The sequence below is a fragment of the Rattus norvegicus genome, chromosome 1, assembly GCF_021556685.1.
Source record: "Rattus norvegicus strain SHRSP/BbbUtx chromosome 1, alternate assembly SHRSP_T2T, whole genome shotgun sequence".
Taxonomy (NCBI): domain Eukaryota; kingdom Metazoa; phylum Chordata; class Mammalia; order Rodentia; family Muridae; genus Rattus; species Rattus norvegicus.
The window spans coordinates 247,446,953-247,469,370 of record NC_141534.1 but is presented as its reverse complement, the minus strand read 5'-3'; the positions used below and the strand labels follow the sequence as shown (position 1 = coordinate 247,469,370).

The 22,418-nt window shown below is 37.9% G+C and overlaps 1 protein-coding gene across 2 annotated transcripts in view; it reads right to left on the bottom strand.

Moving 5' to 3' along the window:
- The window catches only part of Btaf1 (B-TFIID TATA-box binding protein associated factor 1), a 90,706-nt gene that overhangs the window by 28,235 nt on the left and 40,053 nt on the right, over positions 1 to 22,418 (bottom strand). Inside the window, exons 11-20 of one of the 2 annotated variants that reach the window (NM_001439402.1) lie at positions 22,201 to 22,377; positions 18,516 to 18,656; positions 17,691 to 17,815; positions 14,507 to 14,627; positions 8,020 to 8,124; positions 6,266 to 6,415; positions 5,733 to 5,875; positions 5,071 to 5,245; positions 3,264 to 3,467; positions 436 to 862 (exon numbers count right to left, since the gene is read on the bottom strand). In NM_001439402.1, the coding sequence (NP_001426331.1) occupies positions 436 to 862; positions 3,264 to 3,467; positions 5,071 to 5,245; positions 5,733 to 5,875; positions 6,266 to 6,415; positions 8,020 to 8,124; positions 14,507 to 14,627; positions 17,691 to 17,815; positions 18,516 to 18,656; positions 22,201 to 22,377 (1,768 nt within the window). Of the gene's footprint in view, positions 1 to 435; positions 863 to 3,263; positions 3,468 to 3,908; positions 4,101 to 5,070; positions 5,246 to 5,732; positions 5,876 to 6,265; positions 6,416 to 8,019; positions 8,125 to 14,506; positions 14,628 to 17,690; positions 17,816 to 18,515; positions 18,657 to 22,200; positions 22,378 to 22,418 lie in introns of those variants that run through there. The other variant, XM_087578348.1, reaches the window with a different exon arrangement.

The following is a 22,418-nucleotide window of genomic DNA, read 5'->3' as shown; positions in this document are numbered from 1 at the left end:
AGAGAGCAACAGTACAATCACACAAATCAAATAAATAAGTGAAATTTATTTGGTATTATTTATCAAATAGACTACTCACATCATAACATGGCACTAAATTAATGAAACAGAGTATTAACATTTGACACAGCTAGTTTTCTTGTCTAGTTATAATAAGCCACAAATGACTTTCAAGACTAACAAAGGCTGAGCACAGACTTCAGCCGACTATTTCCCTTCTTCTATGGAGGCTCATTTGCACAGAAGAGGACTGACGGGCAAATACACAAACAGATACAACTTCGTTATCATCCAGCTTTCTTTCATCAGAATAAGAAATGGGGAGAGTAGCTTTAAAAAGATCCAGATTTGTGCTTAAGTTATACCTATAATCCAATGACACTAAACTTAAATGGTCAATTCCTTCTCTATGCAAACAAAGGTTTAGACATATACCTTTAGAGTTTTCCTGGCCACTTTGTGTTGGCACTGGACATGTTACACAGGGAGTGAGGTATGGGTCCACACAAAGAGAGCTACAGAGGTTTTTAATAACTTTTGAATTAGGACATGGTGTCCTTGTTGTACACTGCTGAAGAAGCTTAGCTATGTACTGAGCAGCATAGTTTTGTACTAGCGTATTCTCTTCTTTTTTAATTGTTTCCATAAGTGGTTTTATGATAGGATTTAGTTTCTCCGGAAGCTGCTGCAAGCTCACAACTGCACATGCAGCAAACGTATGCACTCTCAGCTGCAACACTTGCCACTCCTGGTTCGTCTCTGCAACTGTCATTTGGACCTGATGCCGTTTACTATCTAACTGCTGTAACACTTGAGGATTTAAATCAAAAGTTGACGTGACTTCATTAAAAAGAGTAGTTACCTAGTTAGAAAAAAAAAACAAAAACAGAGAAGAAATGAAAAGTCATTAATTACAATAATCCCAGATACTCTGAAGTCCTAAATGGCAGTTTTCTGTCCCACCTGCAAACATCTCACAGTATCAAGTATGACTTTAATAATTAGTAAGCTAAATTAATGTCTAAAATAGCTCAGATAAAAGCGTAGCTTAGTCTGTTTAACAGTAACACTGCACATTGTAAGAGTTTCTTAAGAGAATAAAGTTACCATTAAGTCTACCACATCTCACCCAAATGGTAAACATGGAAGCTGCAAACAAACACGAACTGTTAATTTGAGAAATATCAAAATCCAAACTACTTCTCTACTCCACAAACACACACAAAAGCGGCTTGGACTACAGTATGAGTACCAGGACAACTGAGACTAAGAATCCTGTCTTAGAAAACAAACCAACCAACCAAAGATAAAAGCCAGAAGACACACAAAAGCACACGTACACACACCAAAGTGCAGTATTTAATGCATAAGGCCCAATAGTGCTGCAATCGCATACTCCACAAGCTTCATCTGAGACTGCTCTTCATCATTTTAACTTTATTAAAATAGAATTCCTGCACTATAAATTAACTCATTTGGAGTACATAATTCAGTGATTTTCAGTATATTAAGAATTATTGCTCTCAACAATGAGCATGTTTTCATAAATATCCTGAAAGACTCATAACCATTAGCAATCACTCATTTCCCCGGTCCTATTAAACTTATTTTTCTTCTACATACATATATATACATATACATACATACCTACATTAAACACACACACACACACACACACACACACACACTCACATAACCCCACCACCACCACGACACAGAGAGCAGGCTGACCTCGAACTCAGAGATCCACTTACCTCTGCCTCCCGAGTGCTGGAATTAGAAGCATGTACCACCACCACTGAAAAGTAAGCCTTTGGCTGTTTTTCTCATACAGAACAATGCTCTTTGGGTTCATTATACTGTAGCATGTAATGATACTTTCTGTCAAACAGCATTTAACTCTCAAATATAATCTTTCTATGCATTTTATTTATTAGTTGATTAATACTTGGGTTTGTCCCATCTTTTGAATGTTATAAGTTATTATGTATCAAGATCATGTACAGGCTTATGTAGCAAAGATAGGCAGGCAGTGGTGCACATGCCTTTATTCCCAGCATTTGGACGCAGACGCTGGCCGATCTCTGAGTTTGAGGCTAGCCTAATCTACAGAATGAGTTCCAGAACAGCCAGGATACCTGGTCTCAACCAATCCAATTTAAACAACAACAATAACAACAACAACAGCAACAACAACAACAACCCAACCACAAAAATAGTTATCTTTACTGGTTAAACACAATTACTGAGAACTTTCTTAAAATAGTGTAGTTTAATAATTATTGATCACAAAAGTAAGTAAACATTGAAAAGCACAACTTTCTATGGATATTCGTTTTTTGTTGTTTTGTTTAGGGGGACAGTTTCACCAAATATCACAAGCTTGCTCTACATCATCATCTTGCTTCAGCCTCCTGAATGTTGGGATTGTAAGTACTCGCCACCATATCCTGCTAAGAATTTATCTTTTAAGACCTATAAATTATTGACATGGTAGAAAATGTAAATAATGCTGTATTTACTGTGAAAGCAAAAGTTACGTGATATCTTATTTCTATCAAAATAAAATATAAAAGGTTTTCAATTGTAGGTATGTGACCATGCCACTATGCTCATCACAGAAGAACAACCTCTAACTAACTTACACTTTGCACTCTGCCTGGCCCACCTGGAGTTATGCTCAAGATTTACAGATTATTGTTACACTTAAAAATTTGAAAATTATCCTAAGTAGACTATTCTATGTCAGCCTTCAATAACTATTGTAAACTGAGGAAAAGCTTTCAAATAACTCCAAATTAGCCCTCTATCATTTAACCAATGCTTATTAACTACAGCTGAGTAAGACCCCACCCCAAACTACAGACAAATAAAAGCAGAACCAAGTCAACCTAAGGTTAGGACGGAGACAAGTGCCTGAGGCCACAGAACCGCTGTGCTCTCTGCTTCTGTGTCTAAACCCTTCACCTTACACCAAGAAGAGAAATGCCCAGGAGACAGTAAAGCAGTTCTTCCTATCTTCTACAATCTTAGGATACATGGGAAGTGACACAACTTCACAAGTTTCCAGTAAGATGTAGTAACCAGTTTTCTGTCCTCTAATTTCAAGAAATTCAGTATAATGAAATAACATTTCTAAAGAACAAGAACTGCAGGATACATTCCAAAGATTCAACATGTTGGTATGCTTCTGTAGTGACACATGACAAATTTCTAATCTTTATTTCATGCTCTAAAATTAAGAAAGGTACTTCATTACTCACCAGGTCGTTAGCTTGATCTATTGTTAAAACATTGTTGTTTACTCTATTACCAACTTCAATATGTGCGTCAGCTAATGACGATATAAACTGTTTACATTCATTCTGCATTCGTGTGAACGGAACAGCAATTTCATCATAATACAAATGTTCTGAAAGGATATCAAGTAAACGCGGTTGCACAGCTAGGGTAACAGCTTTACACTCCTAAAATACAACAGATAACAAGATTTAGGGAGAATACAGGAACATAATGGTAGAGATAAACCTTCACTTCAGACAACCAAATGTTACACTGCCACTGACTTTGAGTCTATAGTCTGTTATCTCCCGAATAGTTAGTTACACAAAGGAAAAATATTACATCAAAACTACTTTGAAATTTTAATTTGAATGACTACAGGACATGCACATGTAACTATTTTAATTCCATTTAATTTTCAACCGAATTACTCTTAGTGTACTCTGAATTTATTCAAAAAATATAAATACAGCAGACATTTAAAAGTATATTACTATAAAAATCAATCAGAAAACATCTGGCATGCACTAAAAATGTTCAAAATTTGTTATTAGATATCTTTAACAATTCAACCACAGCTTCACATGCTGTATTGTAAAAATGGATATAATTTAAAAGCTACTTACCTGCCCCCAAATTTAACTAACCCTTCCCACTCTCTCTGGTTGTTGCCTGCCCCAACAACAGGGGCAATGGCCTCAGTGGTGAGCCATGAGGGGTTCTGTGGGATCTGGGTGATCAGCCTGGGCTTCACAGAGTAAATCCAGAGAAGCTCTGTGAGGGTCCAGAAACCGAACTGTCAACACTTGCTGCTGAGTCTGAGAGGCACAAAAACACAGCATCACTGCCTCTCCAGCACATAGTGTCCTGACAACAAAACAGACAAGCTTTGCTTCTTTCCAGAGGCAAAGCGGGGTCTCGATTGCAATAAAGCATGGTTCAATTACTTTTAGACATCGCTTTGACAAACTGCTAAGAGGCAGTAACAAGCAACTCTCACAGCAAGTGCAGACAGTTAAATTTCCAGAATTCCAGTCAATGGAATAAACAAAATCAGCAGGAAGTTTCTTTGATTTACAGAAACAAGTCTTACACAAAATCGTTTATCTTACAGAAGCTTAAAGTTGAAAGGATAGAAGGGAATTTGGAAGCAAAGATTTGAATTTAAATGTGGCGATTTCTTTTCCTTGCAACCAAAATTTCTCCCCTTTTTAGTTATTATCCAAATAAACAGAACTCCAAAATACAAAACACAGGCCTAGTGGTCGTGGTGCACACCTTTAATCCCAGCACTCAGGAGGCAGACACAGGTGGATCTCTCTGAGTTCAAGGCCAGCCTGGGTCTACAGATCAAGTTCCAGGACAGCCAAGTCTTTGAAGAGAAACCCTCTATAAACAGACAGACAGAAAACAACAACAAAAACCAAGCACTGAAAATGTGCTACCTAATAGTAACGACCAACTGGATATATAGAGTCAGGCTATCACCTGACACTTTTATACACAGACTCTTTCACAAGAACTTCTGTAACAGACTATGGAGGACGGACAAATACTAAATATTAACGTAGTTTAGTAGTCGTAAATATGAATGGGGTGTTAAAAAAGATCAAGTTAAAAGTTAAATGGAAAACAATGTTCAATATTATATGGAAAACTTTCCCCTAACTTAAATTTTTATAAAAAAAATTGTTTCTACTTTTGTGTTATAAGTTATAAATAGTCCTAAATGCTAATAGCAATTGGTTTTACTAAATTTGCCTTTATTACTTTAGGAATATACCTTACCTTTTGCAAAGCAGCCCATTCACAGATTACTAACGCAGCACTAATTCTCTGTAAAGCAGATTTGGAATTCAAATGGAAGAGTAGCAACTGGCCGAGGGATTCTGCTGGTTTAATTTCTTGGTTTACCATATTTACACCTGGATCACAAATACAGCAACAGAGTGCTCCTAACAACCTAAAAGAGAGGGGAAGGCCACACTGTAGAAATTACCTAAGGCAAAACTTCTCCTACTAAGGCTGTAAATTTCCCCATAAAAACCATAACTTATCTTCCACCTTATTTGCATGAGTAGACATGAGGTGGTTTGTTTTTGGTTTGAAACAGTCTAATATATCCCAGGTTGGCCCTCAACTCTTTATGTACCTGAAGTTGACTCTGAGCTGATCTCCCTGCCCCGTCTCTCAAGCGATACTACAGGTGTACGCCATCACACCGTTTATGTTGTATCTGGAATCAAGAGGCTTGGTTCTGCTAGGCAAACACCTCTAACCCAAATTTTACTTTTAAAACTTCAGAAACTTAAAAATATTGATCTACTTTAATTTTGCTTAGCTAATTAGTATAGAGGAAGAACTGACACACCTATAAAAAATCTTGTGGTTGTATTTTAAAACCATTATCGATACTTGTCTCTGACACTTGTCACTCATTAAGTACTTACTTAGCTGCCATCATCCTGGCCCTCATAACTACAAAGTCCCTGGTAGCTGGGTCCTCCATGATGGTGTCTGCCCCCGCGATGTACTCCTGAAGCACCTCTTTACTCTGCATCTGACCTTGCCGGACCTTACCACCTGTTTTTTCCTAGAGGAAAAACAGAAAAACAACAATTAAAGAATAATCAATTAAATTCAATTGGAAACAACAAAAATATTATTAAACCCTGATAAAATATAGTTTTGTAAAATGTTAATGGGTGATAATTGCTATCCAGTTCATCGGAGTCTGAATGAAGAGTCTAACTAATGTTAATGAAGGCACATTTAGAATAAAGCAATGCAAGTTTCTTTTTTTTTTTTTTTCTTTTTTCTTTTTTTTCGGAGCTGGGGACCGAACCCAGGGCCTTGCGCTTACTAGGCAAGCGCTCTACCACTGAGCTAAATCCCCAGCCCCGCAATGCAAGTTTCTTAAGGAGTCACTGTGTCAGTGATGGCGAGCTGAACACAGGAACACCTTATGTCTCTCTCCACTTACCTTGGTTCTGGCTTTTACTTCGAGCAGCATATTTAAATCAATAGGTAAATGAGAAGGCTGCATCATTAAGCAAAGCCAAGCACCCATCCACGGGCAAGCAGCTGCTACCACATACTGAACTGAAGCCTTGCTCAACAGTTCCATCCAGACCTACAAAGGGAAAAGGAGAATATGAAACAAATTTTTCTATTAAGTGATAACAAAGTCTAAAACATACTTTTTGGGAAAACGAAATGGAAGGAGTAAGAAATAGTAAGATTCATTTGAAAGGTCAACATAGAGGTTTACTTTGAAATAGTGATCTTATTCATGGGTTATATACTACATAAAATAATATAAAGAAAAGTTGTTGGGTTTTGTTGTTGTTTCTAAGAATGTGGGGGCCAAGAAGATGGCAGAGTGAGTAAAGGCAGTTGCTGCCACACCTGACAAGCTAAGTTCAAACTCTAGAACCCACATGGAAGGAGAGAACCAACTCCTAAAAAGCTATCCTCTAACTTACACACGCCACTCAAACCAGCACTGGTCCCCACTGTGTGTACTTTATGTGTGTTTTGCTTGCATGTATGTGTATATGCACCACATGTAGATCAGAAGAAAGTGTCATATTAGAATTGGAGTTTCAGAAAATTATGAGCTCCCATGAAGATGCAGGAAAGCAAATCTAGGTCCTCTGCAAGAGCGACAAGTGCTCTTAACCACTGAGCCATCTCCAGCCCAACAAACAGGTTCCTTAAAAGGAATATAGAAGCAGGTGCAGTGGTGCATGCCTTTAATCCCAGTGCTAGGGAGGCAGAGGCAGGAGGATCTCTCTGAGTTCAAGGCCAGCCTGTCAGCAAAGTGAGTTCCAAGAGAACTGTTACATAGAGTCCATGTCTCAAAAAAGCAAAAAAGGAATACAGGAGATGGCCATGATAGTACACATCTATAAAGAGCCTGAAGCATAAGGATCAAGGGTACAAGGCTAGCCTGGGATACCCAAATAGACCTACTCAACAAAACCAATAGAATATTTGATACTTTATGATCATATCAAACTAATATGATCACTAGTTTATGTCATATGAACATATGTTTACAAATTAAGCATGCCACGCCAGGCATGCTCATACATAGCTGCAGGCCTAGGATTGGGACATGAAAGCAACAGGACCAGGAGTTTGAGGCCAATCCCGCTACACAGCAAGCTCAGGCCAGCCTAGGTTATGTGAGACCTTGTCTTGAAGAACTGACAAGGTGAACACACACACACACAAATTAAAAATAAATAAAATATTAAAAATAAAAATCTTTAAGGGCTGGAGAGATGGCTTAGGGGTTAAGAACACTGACTGCTCTTCCCGAGGTCCTAAGTTCAATTCCCAGCAACCACATGGTGGCTCACAACCATCTGCAATGGGATCTGATGCCCTCTTCTGGTGTGTCTGAAGACAGCTACAGTGTACTCACATACATGAAATAAATAAATCTTTAAAAACAAAATCTTCAAAAAAAAAAAAAAAAAAAAACAAATAGAGCATCAGCTTAACGGGGCATGTAACAAGAAAAAAAGAAACGTAACCAACCCGAATTTACTATTAAATCACACAGGAAATCTAGTTTTCTAGCTCATCTTGTAGATTACTTGAACTCTTCAATATCTTAGATGGCTTTATTCATTAAAATCTCTCGATAGATAGCATAGTAAGTGTTTTTTAATCATATCTATAAATTTGTTAGGAAGAGAAATGTAGATAAGTAGATGCATCTAGTACCTTGTGAATGAGATCCAGAATTTCCTGGCTGCTTTCTAAAACACAGAACTGAAAGATGTGCCGCAGCATATCAGACAGGATAGGGATAAGCCAAGACGACGAGTTCTGAAAACAAACACACTCATGACATGTGGTCCTGAAGTCAGCTTGCACAAACAAGAAGTCAAATGAGACAAACACTGTCATAAAAAAGATCATACGCCTTACCAAAAAGATTAAACTGGTGATAGATTTTGATAAGATCAAATAATTATCACAGTTATTATTGCAATGGCTTGAAAATTACATAATCACAGGGAAGTGGGGGGAAATTGATTATCCTAACATCAAATTTCCCTTAAATAAATTGAAAGTACAGAACCAAGCTATAAGCAGCAATGTCATTACTTAAATCATCATACATCACTGCTTTATTAGGAAACTGGGAAATGCTCAGATCACTGGCTGCTATGCCAAAAGATCAAAGCCTTAATTCTATGTACGCATCAATAATGCAGTGCCAGAACAGTATTAGTGACCTTTTCTCTTACTCTCAGTTCAATCATTGGCAATCTAAACAGTTACCTGTAGACACCAAACTCTATCTCTAGAAAAAGATGTCTACCCTGTATTTATATCAAGTAAAATGTGCTATGAAGTATATATACTAGCTGTCCCTGGTTACAAATGCTGATGAATAGACACTGCAAATGTTCAAATCAGCCAGGGAAGAAAGAATACATGGATAGGGCACAGAGGATACTCAGAGAAATAATTATAATTATAATGCCGTATACAGTGTGAAATTAAGGAAACAGTATTATACTTTATCTTCAGTTTTTTTTTTTCCTCAACTTAAAACTGTTCTTAAAAAACTAGGGGCTGGGGATTTAGCTCAGTGGTAGAGCGCTTACCTAGGAGGCGCAAGGCCCTGGGTTCAGTCCCCAGCTCCAAAAAAAAGAACCAAAAAAAAAAAAAAAAAAAAAAAAAAAAAAAAAAACTAAGCATGGTGTATCATGCCTTTAATCTCAGCACTCCTGAGACAGAGGCAGGTAGGTCTCTGTGAGTTTGAGGCCAGCCTGGTCCAGATAGCGAGTTCCAGAACAGCCAGAACTATTAGAAAGACCCTGTTCAGAGGGTGTGTGTGTGTGTGTGTGTGTGTGTGTGTGTGTTAAAATGGAGTGTCTACTCTGAAAGACAACTTAGAAGTTTCTTACAAAACTAACCATATTCTTATAGTCTAGTACTTGGACTCCTTAATTTCTGCCCACAGAAAAGAAAGTATTTATCTACACAAAGACCTGTACTTCATAAAAGCCTTTGAATATACTACCAAAACCTGAAGGTAGTGGTGTTGTCCTTCAATGAGTAAATTAATAAATTAGAGTACAAGACAAGAGCAGTACACAACACCCTTAAAACTGAGCTATGCATCTTCTGAGGTCTTCTTCAATCGAAATTGAAGAAGACCTCAGAAGATGGAAAGATCTCCCATGCTCATGGATTGGCAGGATTAATATAGTAAAAATGGCCATTTTACCAAAAGCAATCTACAGATTCAATGCAATCCCCATCAAAATACCAATGCAATTCTTCAAAGAGTTAGACAGAACAATTTGCAAATTCATCTGGAATAACAAAAAACCCAGGATAGCTAAAGCTATCCTCAACAATAAAAGGACTTCAGGGGGAATCACTATCCCTGAACTCAAGCAGTATTACAGAGCAATAGTGATAAAAACTGCATGGTATTGGTACAGAGACAGACAGATAGACCAATGGAACAGAATTGAAGACCCAGAAATGAACCCACACACCTATGGTCACTTGATTTTTGACAAAGGAGCCAAAACCATCCAATGGAAAAAAGATAGCATTTTCAGCAAATGGTGCTGGTTCAACTGGAGGGCAACATATAGAAGAATGCAGATCGATCCATGCTTATCACCCTGTACAAAGCTTAAGTCCAAGTGGATCAAGGACCTCCACATCAAACCAGACACACTCAAACTAATAGAAGAAAAACTAGGGAAGCATCTGGAACACATAGGCACTGGAAAAAATTTCCTGAACAAAACACCAATGGCTTATGCTCTAAGATCAAGAATCGACAAATGGGATCTCATAAAACTGCAAAGCTTCTGTAAGGCAAAGGACACTGTGGTTAGGACAAAACGGCAACCAACAGATTGGGAAAAGATCTTTACCAATCCTACAACAGATAGAGGCCTTATATCCAAAATATACAAAGAACTCAAGAAGTTAGACCGCAGGGAAACAAATAACCCTATTAAAAAATGGGGTTCAGAGCTAAACAAAGAATTCACAGCTGAGGAATGCCGAATGGCTGAGAAACACCTAAAGAAATGTTCAACATCTTTAGTCATAAGGGAAATGCAAATCAAAACAACCCTGAGATTTCACCTCACACCAGTGAGAATGGCTAAGATCAAAAACTCAGGTGACAGCAGATGCTGGCGAGGATGTGGAGAAAGAGGAACACTCCTCCATTGTTGGTGGGATTGCAGACTGGTAAAACCATTCTGGAAATCAGTCTGGAGGTTCCTCAGAAAATTGGACATTGAACTGCCTGAGGATCCAGCTATACCTCTCTTGGGTATATACCCAAAAGATGCCTCAACATATAAAAGAGACACGTGCTCCACTATGTTCATCGCAGCCTTATTTATAATAGCCAGAAAATGGAAAGAACCCAGATGCCCTTCAACAGAGGAATGGATACAGAAAATGTGGTACATCTACACAATGGAATATTACTCAGCTATCAAAAACAACGAGTTTATGAAATTCGTAGGCAAATGGTTGGAACTGGAAAATATCATCCTGAGTGAGCTAACCCAATCACAGAAAGACATACATGGTATGCACTCATTGATAAGTGGCTATTAGCCCAAATGCTTGAATTACCCTAGATCCCTAGAACAAATGAAACTCAAGACGGATGATCAAAATGTGAATGCTTCACTCCTTCTTTAAATGAGGAAAAAAATACCCTTGGCAGGGAAGGGAGAGGCAAAGATTAAAACAGAGACTGAAGGAACACCCATTCAGAGCCTGCCCCACATGTGGCCCATACATATACAGCCACCCAATTAGACAAGATGGATGAAGCAAAGAAGTGCAGACCGACAGGAGCCGGATGTAGATCGCTCCTGAGAGACACAGCCAGAATACAGCAAATACAGAGGCGAATGCCAGCAACAAACTACTGAACTGAGAATAGGTCCCCCGTTGAAGGAATCAGAGAAAGAACTGGAAGAGCTTGAAGGGGCTTGAGACCCCAAAAGTACAACAATGCCAAGCAACCAGAGCTTCCAGGGACTAAGCCACTACCTAAAGATTATACATGGACTGACCCTGGACTCTGACCCCATATGTAGCAATGAATATCCTAGTAAGAGCACCAGTGGAAGGGGAAGCCCTGGGTCCTGCTAAGACTGAACCCCCAGTGAACTAGTCTATGGGGGGAGGGCGGCAATGGGGGGAGGGTTGGGAGGGGAACACCCATAAGGAAGGGGAGGGGGGAGGGGGATGTTTGCCCGGAAACCGGGAAAGGGAATAACATTCGAAATGTATATAAGAAATACTCAAGTTAATAAAAAAAAAAAAAAAAAACAAAAACTGAGCTATGCAGATTAGATTCCACAGTGGATGACTCCAACTACATTACATATGCAAAACTATGCAGAAAGTAAAAGGCCAGTTCTTATGAGAGGCTAGGAAGATGAGGAACAAAGAGATGAACAAAGGTAATGTTCACGGCATTGAAAATAACTCTGATACTATAATGGTAGACAAGTGTCTTTACACATTTGACAGTAACCTATCCTTTCTTAAAATCTTCCAGTTTTATGGGCAAAACAATAAAAAGTTGATAATCAGAAAAACTGAGAATAGACAACAGAGCCATCTTTACAATATACTGAGCTATAGTGGCATTTACCCACCAAGTTACGGCCATTACTGAGGGTGCCAGCTAAGCATGTCAGGAACTGACGCAAGAACATGGTAACAAAGAATGTAGGCATTTGGCTCTCCTCCTCGCTCTGCACTTACGCTTACTTCATTCACATTTAAAAGCTGGAAAGCAATCCATTCCTTTCTTTGTCAAATTTAGGTGACAGCTGAAAGTCATTCAGACTCCCACATGAATCTGAGGTAAGCAGATTACTGTGAGCTATGTAATCTCTGTAAGCTTGGGAGTTTCTTAATTTTTGATCATTAGTTCTCTCATTTTCAAACTATAAATAGTAGTAGCTGCCTCCTTTAGAGTGCTTGACATAGTTCCTAGCATAAAATGAACCCCAGTAATATCTCAGAGAATTGTTACTTTTAAGTATCATTTCTATATCTCAGAATATCTAATTATAAAGAATGGCAAATGTATGTTTTACTCTCTATATAATTAGCTATACTTGTATAGAATTAATATTTTCAAAGTCCTTTTTTTTATATTACCTCACTTGATCCATAACTACAAGAAAGGCTACAAAGGGATTCTAATCTAAAAAATGTGTATGGCTGTTCTGCAAAGTTTCCCACTTTGGTGCCTGGTGCACACAAGGCACCGGAAGATTGTTGGATCCCCTACATTGCAGTTCTAGGTGTTTGTGAGCCTCCGTGTGGTTTCTGGGAATAACCCTCAGTCCTCCAGAAGAGTCAGTGTTTTTATTTGCTGAACTCTCTAGCCACAAGGGTTTTGGTGTGTGTGTTTGGGGGAAGAGGGGAATTGAAATGCACTCTCTTAACAATTTGTCTTAATTGTTATGTATATAAGTGTTTTGCCTACATATATGCACATGCATCATGTGAATGCTGTATAAGGGATTTAAAGAGGGGCTGGAGAGATGGCTCAGTGGTTAAGAGCACCCGACTGCTCTTCCAGAGGTCATGAGTTCAATTCCTAGCAACCACATGGTGGCTCACAACCATCTGTAAAGAGATCCGATTCCCTCTTCTGGTGTATCTGAAGACAGCTACAGTGTACTTATATATAATAAATGAATAAATCTTTAAAAAAAAAAAAGGGATTTAAAGAAAGAATGCTAGCACTTAGCTTGTGTCTGAGGTCTTTACATTATTATATGCTGAAGGTATTACAGCAGCAATATACGCTTTGGCTGGCTGTTCTTCATGTTTTGTCTGTGACCATGCTAAGAGTCCTGACTAATAAACCAATGCTAGCACTGGAGAAGTGCAAACGAAGCAGAGAAAAGAAGGGAGGTAAGTTTAAATTAATCGTAGGCTTTATTGTCACATTGAGTATCTTGGGACCACATGTGCTCAGAACTTTTCTAATTTTAGGATAATAAAGAGGTTGGTTTCATGCACTATATACTATATAACCCCGTATAGTCTCTAAAGAAACAATTAAAATGTTATTTTTTATGAGTAGGCATGCATGGAATAAAAGACTATAAATAGCTTTTCAGAATGGTTTGCTGCCAAATGATTAATTCACACAATTTACCAAAAGCTTTATATTTCAAAATCGCAAGCAACAGTTTTTTAAAAATTCAGGTTAGGAACCATGGAATTTTCACAAACTATAATAATTATAGTTTATAAGTAACTTCCAGGTAATCTGTGAAGAATACAATTTTTAAATGACATTAATTAGGGGTTACTCTGAGAGTTCTTTTGATGTTACTGGGAACACAAGATTTATAATAAAGTTTTCACTACATAGTAATTTCCAAACGACAGTTTAGATTTAAAGGGGGCTGCAGTGAGATAATTTATCAAGTAAATGTGCTTGATGGTTGGAGTTTAATCCCTAGAAGCTCCCTGGTAGATGGAAAGGGTCAACTCCTACAAGTTTTCCCCTGACCTTCATGTGCATGCCACATCCACACACATGAGACTAGACCCATGAGATGAGTGAATATGAAATAAATACCTAAGGGCTGAGGAGACAGCTCCGACAGCAAAGTGCACCCCAACCCCAAGTTTGATACCCAGAAGCCACATTGTAAAAGAAGAAAGGAGGGGTGGAGTGGTGGGGGCTGGAGAGGCAGGAGAGAGGGTTGTCAGGGTGAGGGGGTAGCATACACCTCTAAACCCAGCACACAGGAGGCAGAGAGAGGCAGATTTGAGTTTCAGGATAGCCTGGTCTACAGAGTGAGTTCCAGAAAAGCCAGAGCTACACAGAGAAACCCTGTCTCAGTAGAAGAAACGAAGAAAAAGAAAAGAAAAAACAAATAAAAAACTGGGGCTAAAAATTGGTAGATGGCTCAGTGGTTAAGAACATTTGCTGCACTTGTAGAGGACCCAGGTTCAGTTCCCAGGGCCCACATCAGATGGTTCACAACCGCTTGTAACCCCAACTCCAGGGATCTTCTAACCTCTGGGGCACCAGACACACAATGCACGTAATTAATGTACTCAAGCATTCTGATCTTTTGATATATAGCAAAAAATGAGGCAACGATTTGATCTGTCTTATAAAAGTTACAAAGCTTTGAGGTTAAAATTTATCAGTTCTTACCTGGTCCTGTGTTGATAATAATGTAAAGAGAGTTTCCAATGCTGCTCTTCGAACTGAAGATATAGTGTGATGTAAAAATGGCCAGACCCGTGGGACTAAAACTGTGAGTGACTGCTGAATACTAATGAAGAAGAAACAAATTAACCTTATTCATTCTCACTTGAATGTCCATAGATACATTATCTAATATATATGTTGTATGAACCTAATCATGTTGACATGGCTTTTTAATAAATTAACAATGATCCAATTTTCATGGACGTTCACTTATACTCTCAAAAATATTATTATATTATAAAAATACAGAAAAATGTAGGCAATAAAGGGTAGAAACTTACTATTAGGTTTCTCTACAGCACTAATGCCATAATTACACTCATCAAGTTAGAACCTTCCAATATTATCTGCACTTTTCTCCCAAGGAAAATGGGATATGTATCCTAGCTACACAATCAGTTCTGCATAACTGTTTTCCAGCCAAGGGTTAACCTGAACAGGTAGCCAATCATAATTTATATTCATCTTTCACCTCAAATGGCAAGAAACGAAGACTTGCACTTCTTCCTTCTCAGGTAAGATTTTAAGTGGAGGAAGATACAAAGCCAAACCTAGGCTAGCTTGGATCACAGCACTTCTGCCATATTTAGGAGTCATTTTTAAAAGGTACCTCGAATTAGGAAGTCATTTATAAGTAGCATTTGAACTACATCCTTCAATAGGAAGAAGTGGAAACCAAACAGAGCACTGTCGCAGGCTATGCCTTCCTCCTCACAGGAGCCACCTTCAGTGCTGGTTTCAGCACTTCCAAGTAGGACTTCCTGTGTTTATTTTATAAGTTCACTTTAAAAGATCCAACTTAAATACATGCACATACAGACATAGGAGAACTTCAGAATACATAAAACCATGACGATAAAGACGTGTTAATAGTGTAATTGTTCATGCACCACAAGACATGCTGCATTTCTTCTTGCATAAACTGGAAAGTATCTGCCAATTATTATAAATATGAAGCAAGCTATCTATCTATCTATCTATCTATCTATCTATCTATCTATCTATCTATCTATCTATCTACCTACCTACCTACCTACCTACCTACCTACCTATTTATTTAAATTTTTTTGGCTCTGTGTAGCCCTGGCTGTTCTGGAACTCCCTCTGTGGATCAGGCTGGACTCAACACGCAGAGATCGGCCTGCCTCTGCCTCTGAGTGCCAGGATTAAAGGAGTGCACCACCACTACACAGCTAAAGCAATTTTTCTAATCAGGCAATTTTGAAACAAAAAGGATGGAAAACTATATTATTTCACAATGGATTATTAGATCTTTTATTATATTGTGTAATTGTCTTACATTGGAACACATGCCTCTATACTGGCAGTTTTCTGGTTACAGAAACACAGTCTATCACTGGCTTACAACCTAAAAATGTTCAGTATTTAGGTCTTCAATGAGACTTCCTCAAACCTCTGGTCTGAAGCAATTTAAAACCCCTATGGCTTTATAGCTTGGGAGAATTGTCATGTGAACCCGCTTAACCCCTGTACATTGTACTAGTACAGAAGCAACCTGTCGAAGTGGGAAGCCGTTACATGTGCATTGCCGCTTTATTTGCTGCTTTCTGTAGACACTCACTTGCTGTTCCTACTTGCATGCTGTTCTACCAGCCTAAATTCTGCACACAATACTACTAGTTGAGGGCTGGCTCAGTGGTTAAGAGTGGTCTGCTCTTCCAGAGGTTCTAAGTTCAATTCTCAGCAACCACATGGTGGCTCATAACCACCTATAATGAGATCTTGGGCCCTCTTCTGGTCTGCAGGTGTACACACAGGCAGAAGACTGTATACATAATAAATTGTTTAAAAAAAAATACTACTAGTTCATAGTATATGAATATGCCTTTCATATATGCTTGAATTTTACTGAAATACTCATTCATACAGCCAGAAGTTGCTTTAAAATCATAGTCATATGGATATTCACTGAATAACCTCACTAGGCTATGTAATTCCCTCACTCATTCACAAAGCTGTGTGACATTTCTCATGCATCTGTGGACACTATTAGTAGAAACAATTAACAGCATTCTAGCGTGTGTGTTACAGAGACGGGACAGTCCTGAGTCTCACACCAGTGTTACAACTGAAAAGCCTTAACATTTTAAACAGTGTTAAGTAGTGTTCCTGTCTTTAAATTTTATAGTTCATTATTGCCTGCTATCTTCTGACTGGTAATAACTGAAATTAAGGACAAGAACTGAAGAAATAAACATTACACAAAAACATTCACAGAAAGGGAAAATTCTGTGAAATATAAAACCAATGTCAAATCTAAAAAATGTGTATTATGGAGCCAACACTATAGATAGTATAAAATGAGTCATTTTAAAGTAAATGATTTTAAAGTATCTATTTTAGATCCACAAGATAATGAACTGTAAAACTATAACTCAAGGTAAGAAAAATAACTACTTTAGGTTTGTTTCTTCCTTTCTTTCTTTCTTTTTCTCTTTCTTTCTTTCCTTCTTTCTTTCTTTTTTAAAGATTTATTTTGTGTATGTGAGTACACTTTCGCTGTCTTCAGACTCACCAGAAGAGGGCATCGGATCCCATTACAGATGGTTGTGAGCCACTATGTGGTTGCTGGGAATTGAACTCAGGACCTCTGGAAGAGCAGTCAGTGCTCTTAACCCCTGAGCCATCTCTTCAGCCTCCTACTTTAGGTTTCTTTATCTGTGTATGTGCAATGGTGAAACTCTGGGCTTTGTTCATATTAGGCAGACAATCTCCCACTAAGCTCTGATCCCAGCCCCTAAATTATGCTTTCTAGTCCCAAATGCTATATTATATTATATTATATTATATTATATTATATTATATTATTTATTTATTTGTTTTTCTTTTTTAAATTATGAGAGGCTCCAGGAAAGACAATAAGCAGCCATATGAGGGCTAGGAATCGAACCTGGGTCCTGTACAAAAGCAGTATGTGCTCTTAACCACTCAGCCATCTCTCTAGCCCTGTCCCAAATGTGCTAGTAGGTGAGAATAAAGGAGGGCTAACACCTCCCAAGAAAAAGTGGTGTATTCAACTTATAGCACTGTTCTTTACAGGTGCTAAGTTTAGTCATCTGGAAAGATATATAAAGGATTATTATTCTAAACCTCTAATAATAATTACCTGCATTGCTGGACCTGAGGGTAAGTTAACATGGATGAAAGGAGAGTCATAATACTATTGGTTGAAGCTGTTAGATCATCTAATTCCAGAAGAGAATCCCATAAGGTATTTATAATGGAGGGCACCTGTAAGATCAGTTTTTAAGAAAAGTTACTGATTTCACATAACAAATTTTATAAATCCTGCCAATTATATCCCAAGGGTCACTTGGGTCAAAAGCATACATAATGAATTTGAACAGCTTTAAGGAACATCAAGGAGAAGACATCATCTATCACTATCAATTCTCTTATCCTCTTTTTAGTGCCATTCGGTTCTACTTCTGTCACATCCTCTCTAACCAAACTAAGGATAATTTCAGGGAATTTTAAGTAATGTCAACAATCATGTAAATATAAGTTTAGTTTTTGAGCTCATAAAATAATGCTGACTGCACTTTTACCTTCATATTCTGGATTTGATAAAATGGGAAGTGTAGCTAAAATGTAACAGTCTCAAAAATGAGATCAGGTTAAAATGCTAAGATATAAAATCAAAACTTCACATCTCTAAACATAAGGGACAAAATCAGAGAGAAATAGCTGTTTCCTTTTCAAGGAAATTCTCTGTGTACTAAGTACACAAAGAGAATCAGACAATATACAATTCACTGTTCTCAAAGACAACAAATAATCGAGCTTGCATGCATCAGAGGGATGTTAGAGACAAGAAAATTTCTAAAAACTGTATAGATAAATAAAAAGAATGCTCTATTGTTTCCTTCTAGTCCATATGCAAATGTAAACATGCGCCTCAGGAAGAAAATGCTGGCAGACTTTAGTATACCTTTTGAGTCTGAAGGTAGACAAGGCTTTCTACTACAGGAACTAAGGATGCTGCAGCAACAGCTCTAACATCGTCATCAAGGTCCTGGAGTCCTTCGATTATTCGAGTTAAAACTTTAGGCAATAAAGTATTAATCACGTCCTGTAAAACAGTACATCAAGACATGCTAATTTCCTGTGGCATCATCACTGTGCTCAAGCACCTCAAATAACGTTGAACTACATCATGTCAATATTTATATATTGACAAGAAATTCATAAACAGAACAGATAAATGAACAGATTACATAAATAATCCTATTTGAGAAAGAATCCAAATATTTCTGGATGTAACTTAAAATACCAGAACAGCTCTTAATAAGTCCATAATTGCTGTGTGTGAAAACAAATGTATTGATACATATATCTCCTGTCAAGACTCTCAGTTTGCATTTTTTTTCTTCAGTATCACAGGAGATATGAGAGGGATAAGAAGGAAAAGCCACATCCTCCTGCTTCTCCTTATTGCAATGTAATCTCTTCATTTTCCTCACTAAGGCTAGTTGCTCCTGTGACCATATACTATGAATTTCATTAAGAGCAACTGGGTAGTAAAACAACTTGTTCTGCAAGCATGAAGGCCGGAGTTCAAATCTCCTATGCGCACGCGCGCGCGCGCGCACACGCACACACACACACACACACACACACACACACACACACTTTTTTTTTCTTTTTTTCGGAGCTGGGGGCCAAACCCAGGGCCTTGCGCTTGCTAGGCAAGCGCTCTACCACTGAGCTAAATCCCCAACCCACACACACACTTTTTTAAAGCCAGGCATAGTTGTGTGTGCCTGTCATGCCATTATTATTGGTGGGAGACAGCGGGCTTCTAAGTCAAAGAAGTGAGCTTCAGTAAGAAACCCTGTAATGCATTATGTGAAGAGTGAGAACTCTAGTGTCTCTCTGGTAAATCAGCATACCAGAGACACTTTATATCTGTGATCACTGATACAGTGTTCATAGTCGCCAAGATACAGCCCCAGCGTATATGACATCAACACATGAATGAGTGAAGAAAATGTGGTACACATACAAAATAGAAAAAGCTTATTCAGCTATAAAGAAGAATGTAAGGGTGACTTCTGCAGGAAGATGGATTAGAAAGGTGGCAAAAAAAAAGTTCCCTGAAACAGCCCAAGAATGTGAATGACAGAGATAAAACTTTTAGTCAGAAATAAAAAATAATAGTAGAAGAATCTCTTAAAGCTAAAATAAAAGCTGAAGCCATGGAAAAGGCCCCTGGGTCAGAGGTAGAATAACAAAATCTGACAAAAAGTAAGCTGTCCCGTGTACCTAAGATGATGATGGCCCACTTCAATTCCTATCGAAACATCTGAATTCCCCACCAGAATGGCTTTTTGACACCTATAGCCAGAATAAAATGTGCTCCTAGAGCCTGTTATACACTGTAATAAACTTTTATAAACTAAAAATACATGAGACCAACTCTTTGTACATTAACAAAAAATTTACAAGTTATAAAAACAAAGAGAAATAAATGCTTCTCAAAAGATGTGTCAGCTCATTGTCAGAAGACCAATATTTTTTTTTAAATTAGTTTTACAGGAAAAATAAGTCTTTTCCAGGAAAGAACATGTCACTTGGTTATCCAATATCAAATGGTCAGTCCTGAAAACATATATAAAAGTAACATCATATGAACTGAGTGGATTATATTTAGGAATATATATATAGGCATGTTGTAACAATAGGGGGAAAAAGAGCCATAAATTTGAAAGAGAGCAAGGAGGGGTGTATGGAAGGCCTTAGAGGGAGGAGAAAAGAGATGCAAGAAATACTGTAATTATAATCTCAAACATTAAGAAGTTTTTTAAAATTAGTCTTATTATCAAATAGGTACAGCTATACTAACAAGGTATTTTCCATTCCGTGTTTTATAGAAGCTACAAGACAGTAAGAGGTTGTGTTTGAAGGGTGGGTTGCAGCGACTAGGAAGGGCCAGGAAAAGCAAGAAAAAGCAGAAAGGGTAAAGTAAGTGGTAGAGAGCTTGGGTCTATGAGCAGAAACCACAAGGGAATGCTTTATTGCTGGTAGTTTTAAAAACAAAAGAAAAAGACAACTTTAGAAGTAACTTCAAAAGGCTTTTCTGGGATAGGAAGGGAAGCTCTATTCTTGGATTAGTGAGTAAGAGAACAGAGGAGAAGCTAATCCAGAGCAGTAAATAGGACAATCTCTTAAATTCCTGCCAGTTTACAAAGTATTCAGGAAGATAATTACACATTGGTAAGAAAAGATACAGTCCTGGTTTCTCTCTAGTTCCTCATTTGCCTCACTATTCCTTTTTTTAATTTTTTTTTATTTTTATTTTTTTTTATTTTCTTTACTAAGACATGGCCTCATGTGTATCCCAAGCAAAAACTTATCTAGTGAAGGATGACCTTGAACTTCTGGTCCTTCTACCTCTACCTGCCAACACTGGGATAAGGACTTTGGAGCACAGAGGTCTGACTCTAAGCACTACAATTACAGGTCTGGGCACCAACCCTCACTTGCTTTTATCATTTTAGCACTCAACTTTGTGTAAAAAAAAATTATGGATCATAAATTAAAAGGGCTTTTGTGGGGCTGGAGAGATGGCTCAGGGGTTAAGAGCACCAACTGCTCTTCCAGAGGTCCTGAGTTCAATTCCCAGCAACCACATGGTGGCTCACAACCATCTGTAATGGGATCCGATGCCCAGTTCTGGTGTGTCTGAAGACAGCTACAGTGTACCTACATATATGAAATAAACAATTCTTTTAAAATAGTCTTTTGTGAATCAACCTAGGAACCCAACTACTAGCCATGGGATGCTAGAGTATACCAAAATTTTCATTAAGCTACAGAGAGAGCATTAATGCTCAACAGTAGATTATATATATATACATACATACATATATGTGCTTATGTTTTTAATCCAGGATGAAGCCTGACAATGGAATACTGGATTATAAAACACTCTAGTACAAAAAAAAAAAAAAAAAAGATGTCATATGTTTTTGACTTCTGGTACTAACCCTAGTTTTATAACCTTAAACAAGGCTTCTAACTTTTTAGATCTCGGTTTCCCTACGTGAAAATGGTAAGGCTATATTCTCTTTCTCAGACTCCTTATAGAGGATAAACAAAGAAAAACATTGGTGAATAATATATATATGATTGTATAGACTGCTTGCTTTGATCCTTGCTATATGTTTCCTGTCTATATCCTCTGAATATATATCTCCTATATAACTTCATTCTCACAGACCTAAGACCATGAATTCAATATTTAAATGAGTTTAAACAATTAAAGAAGTATGAGATAGACTGAATGAGTTGTAACAATGTAACTAACCATCTTTTGATTTCTCTGTAAATTCTTAGGAGCATCACCTATTTTGTGACACTTTTTCAAGAAAGCTAGAGCCTGGCATGATGACACACACCTGTACTCTTCGAACCCAAGAGAAAAAGAAAAGGCAGAGGCAGAATAATGTCTGCAACCCTGAGGCCTGCCAGTCAGTACAGCTGTGCCAGGCCGGCTGGAGAGACATGGGAGATCTGAGAACAAGGAACAAACAAGCAATCAAGCACACCCATTTCTACACCACAACACACAAGACATCCAAGAGGGAAAAGCCCTTTCAAAAACTGTTAGTTACCTGACGAACTGCCAAAGCATATTTTATTCCCAGAAGACCACCATGTCTAACTTCCCACTGTTCTTGTGTCAATAATTTCAGCAGCACATCCACTGTCTTATGAACTCCTGTTTCGTTCATGTGCTTTAAAACGACACCTAATGTTTGAGCACAAGTTTCACGAACTGGAGCTACAACCTTGAGAACAGAAAGGAGTTACATAAGCAGAACAGTTACTG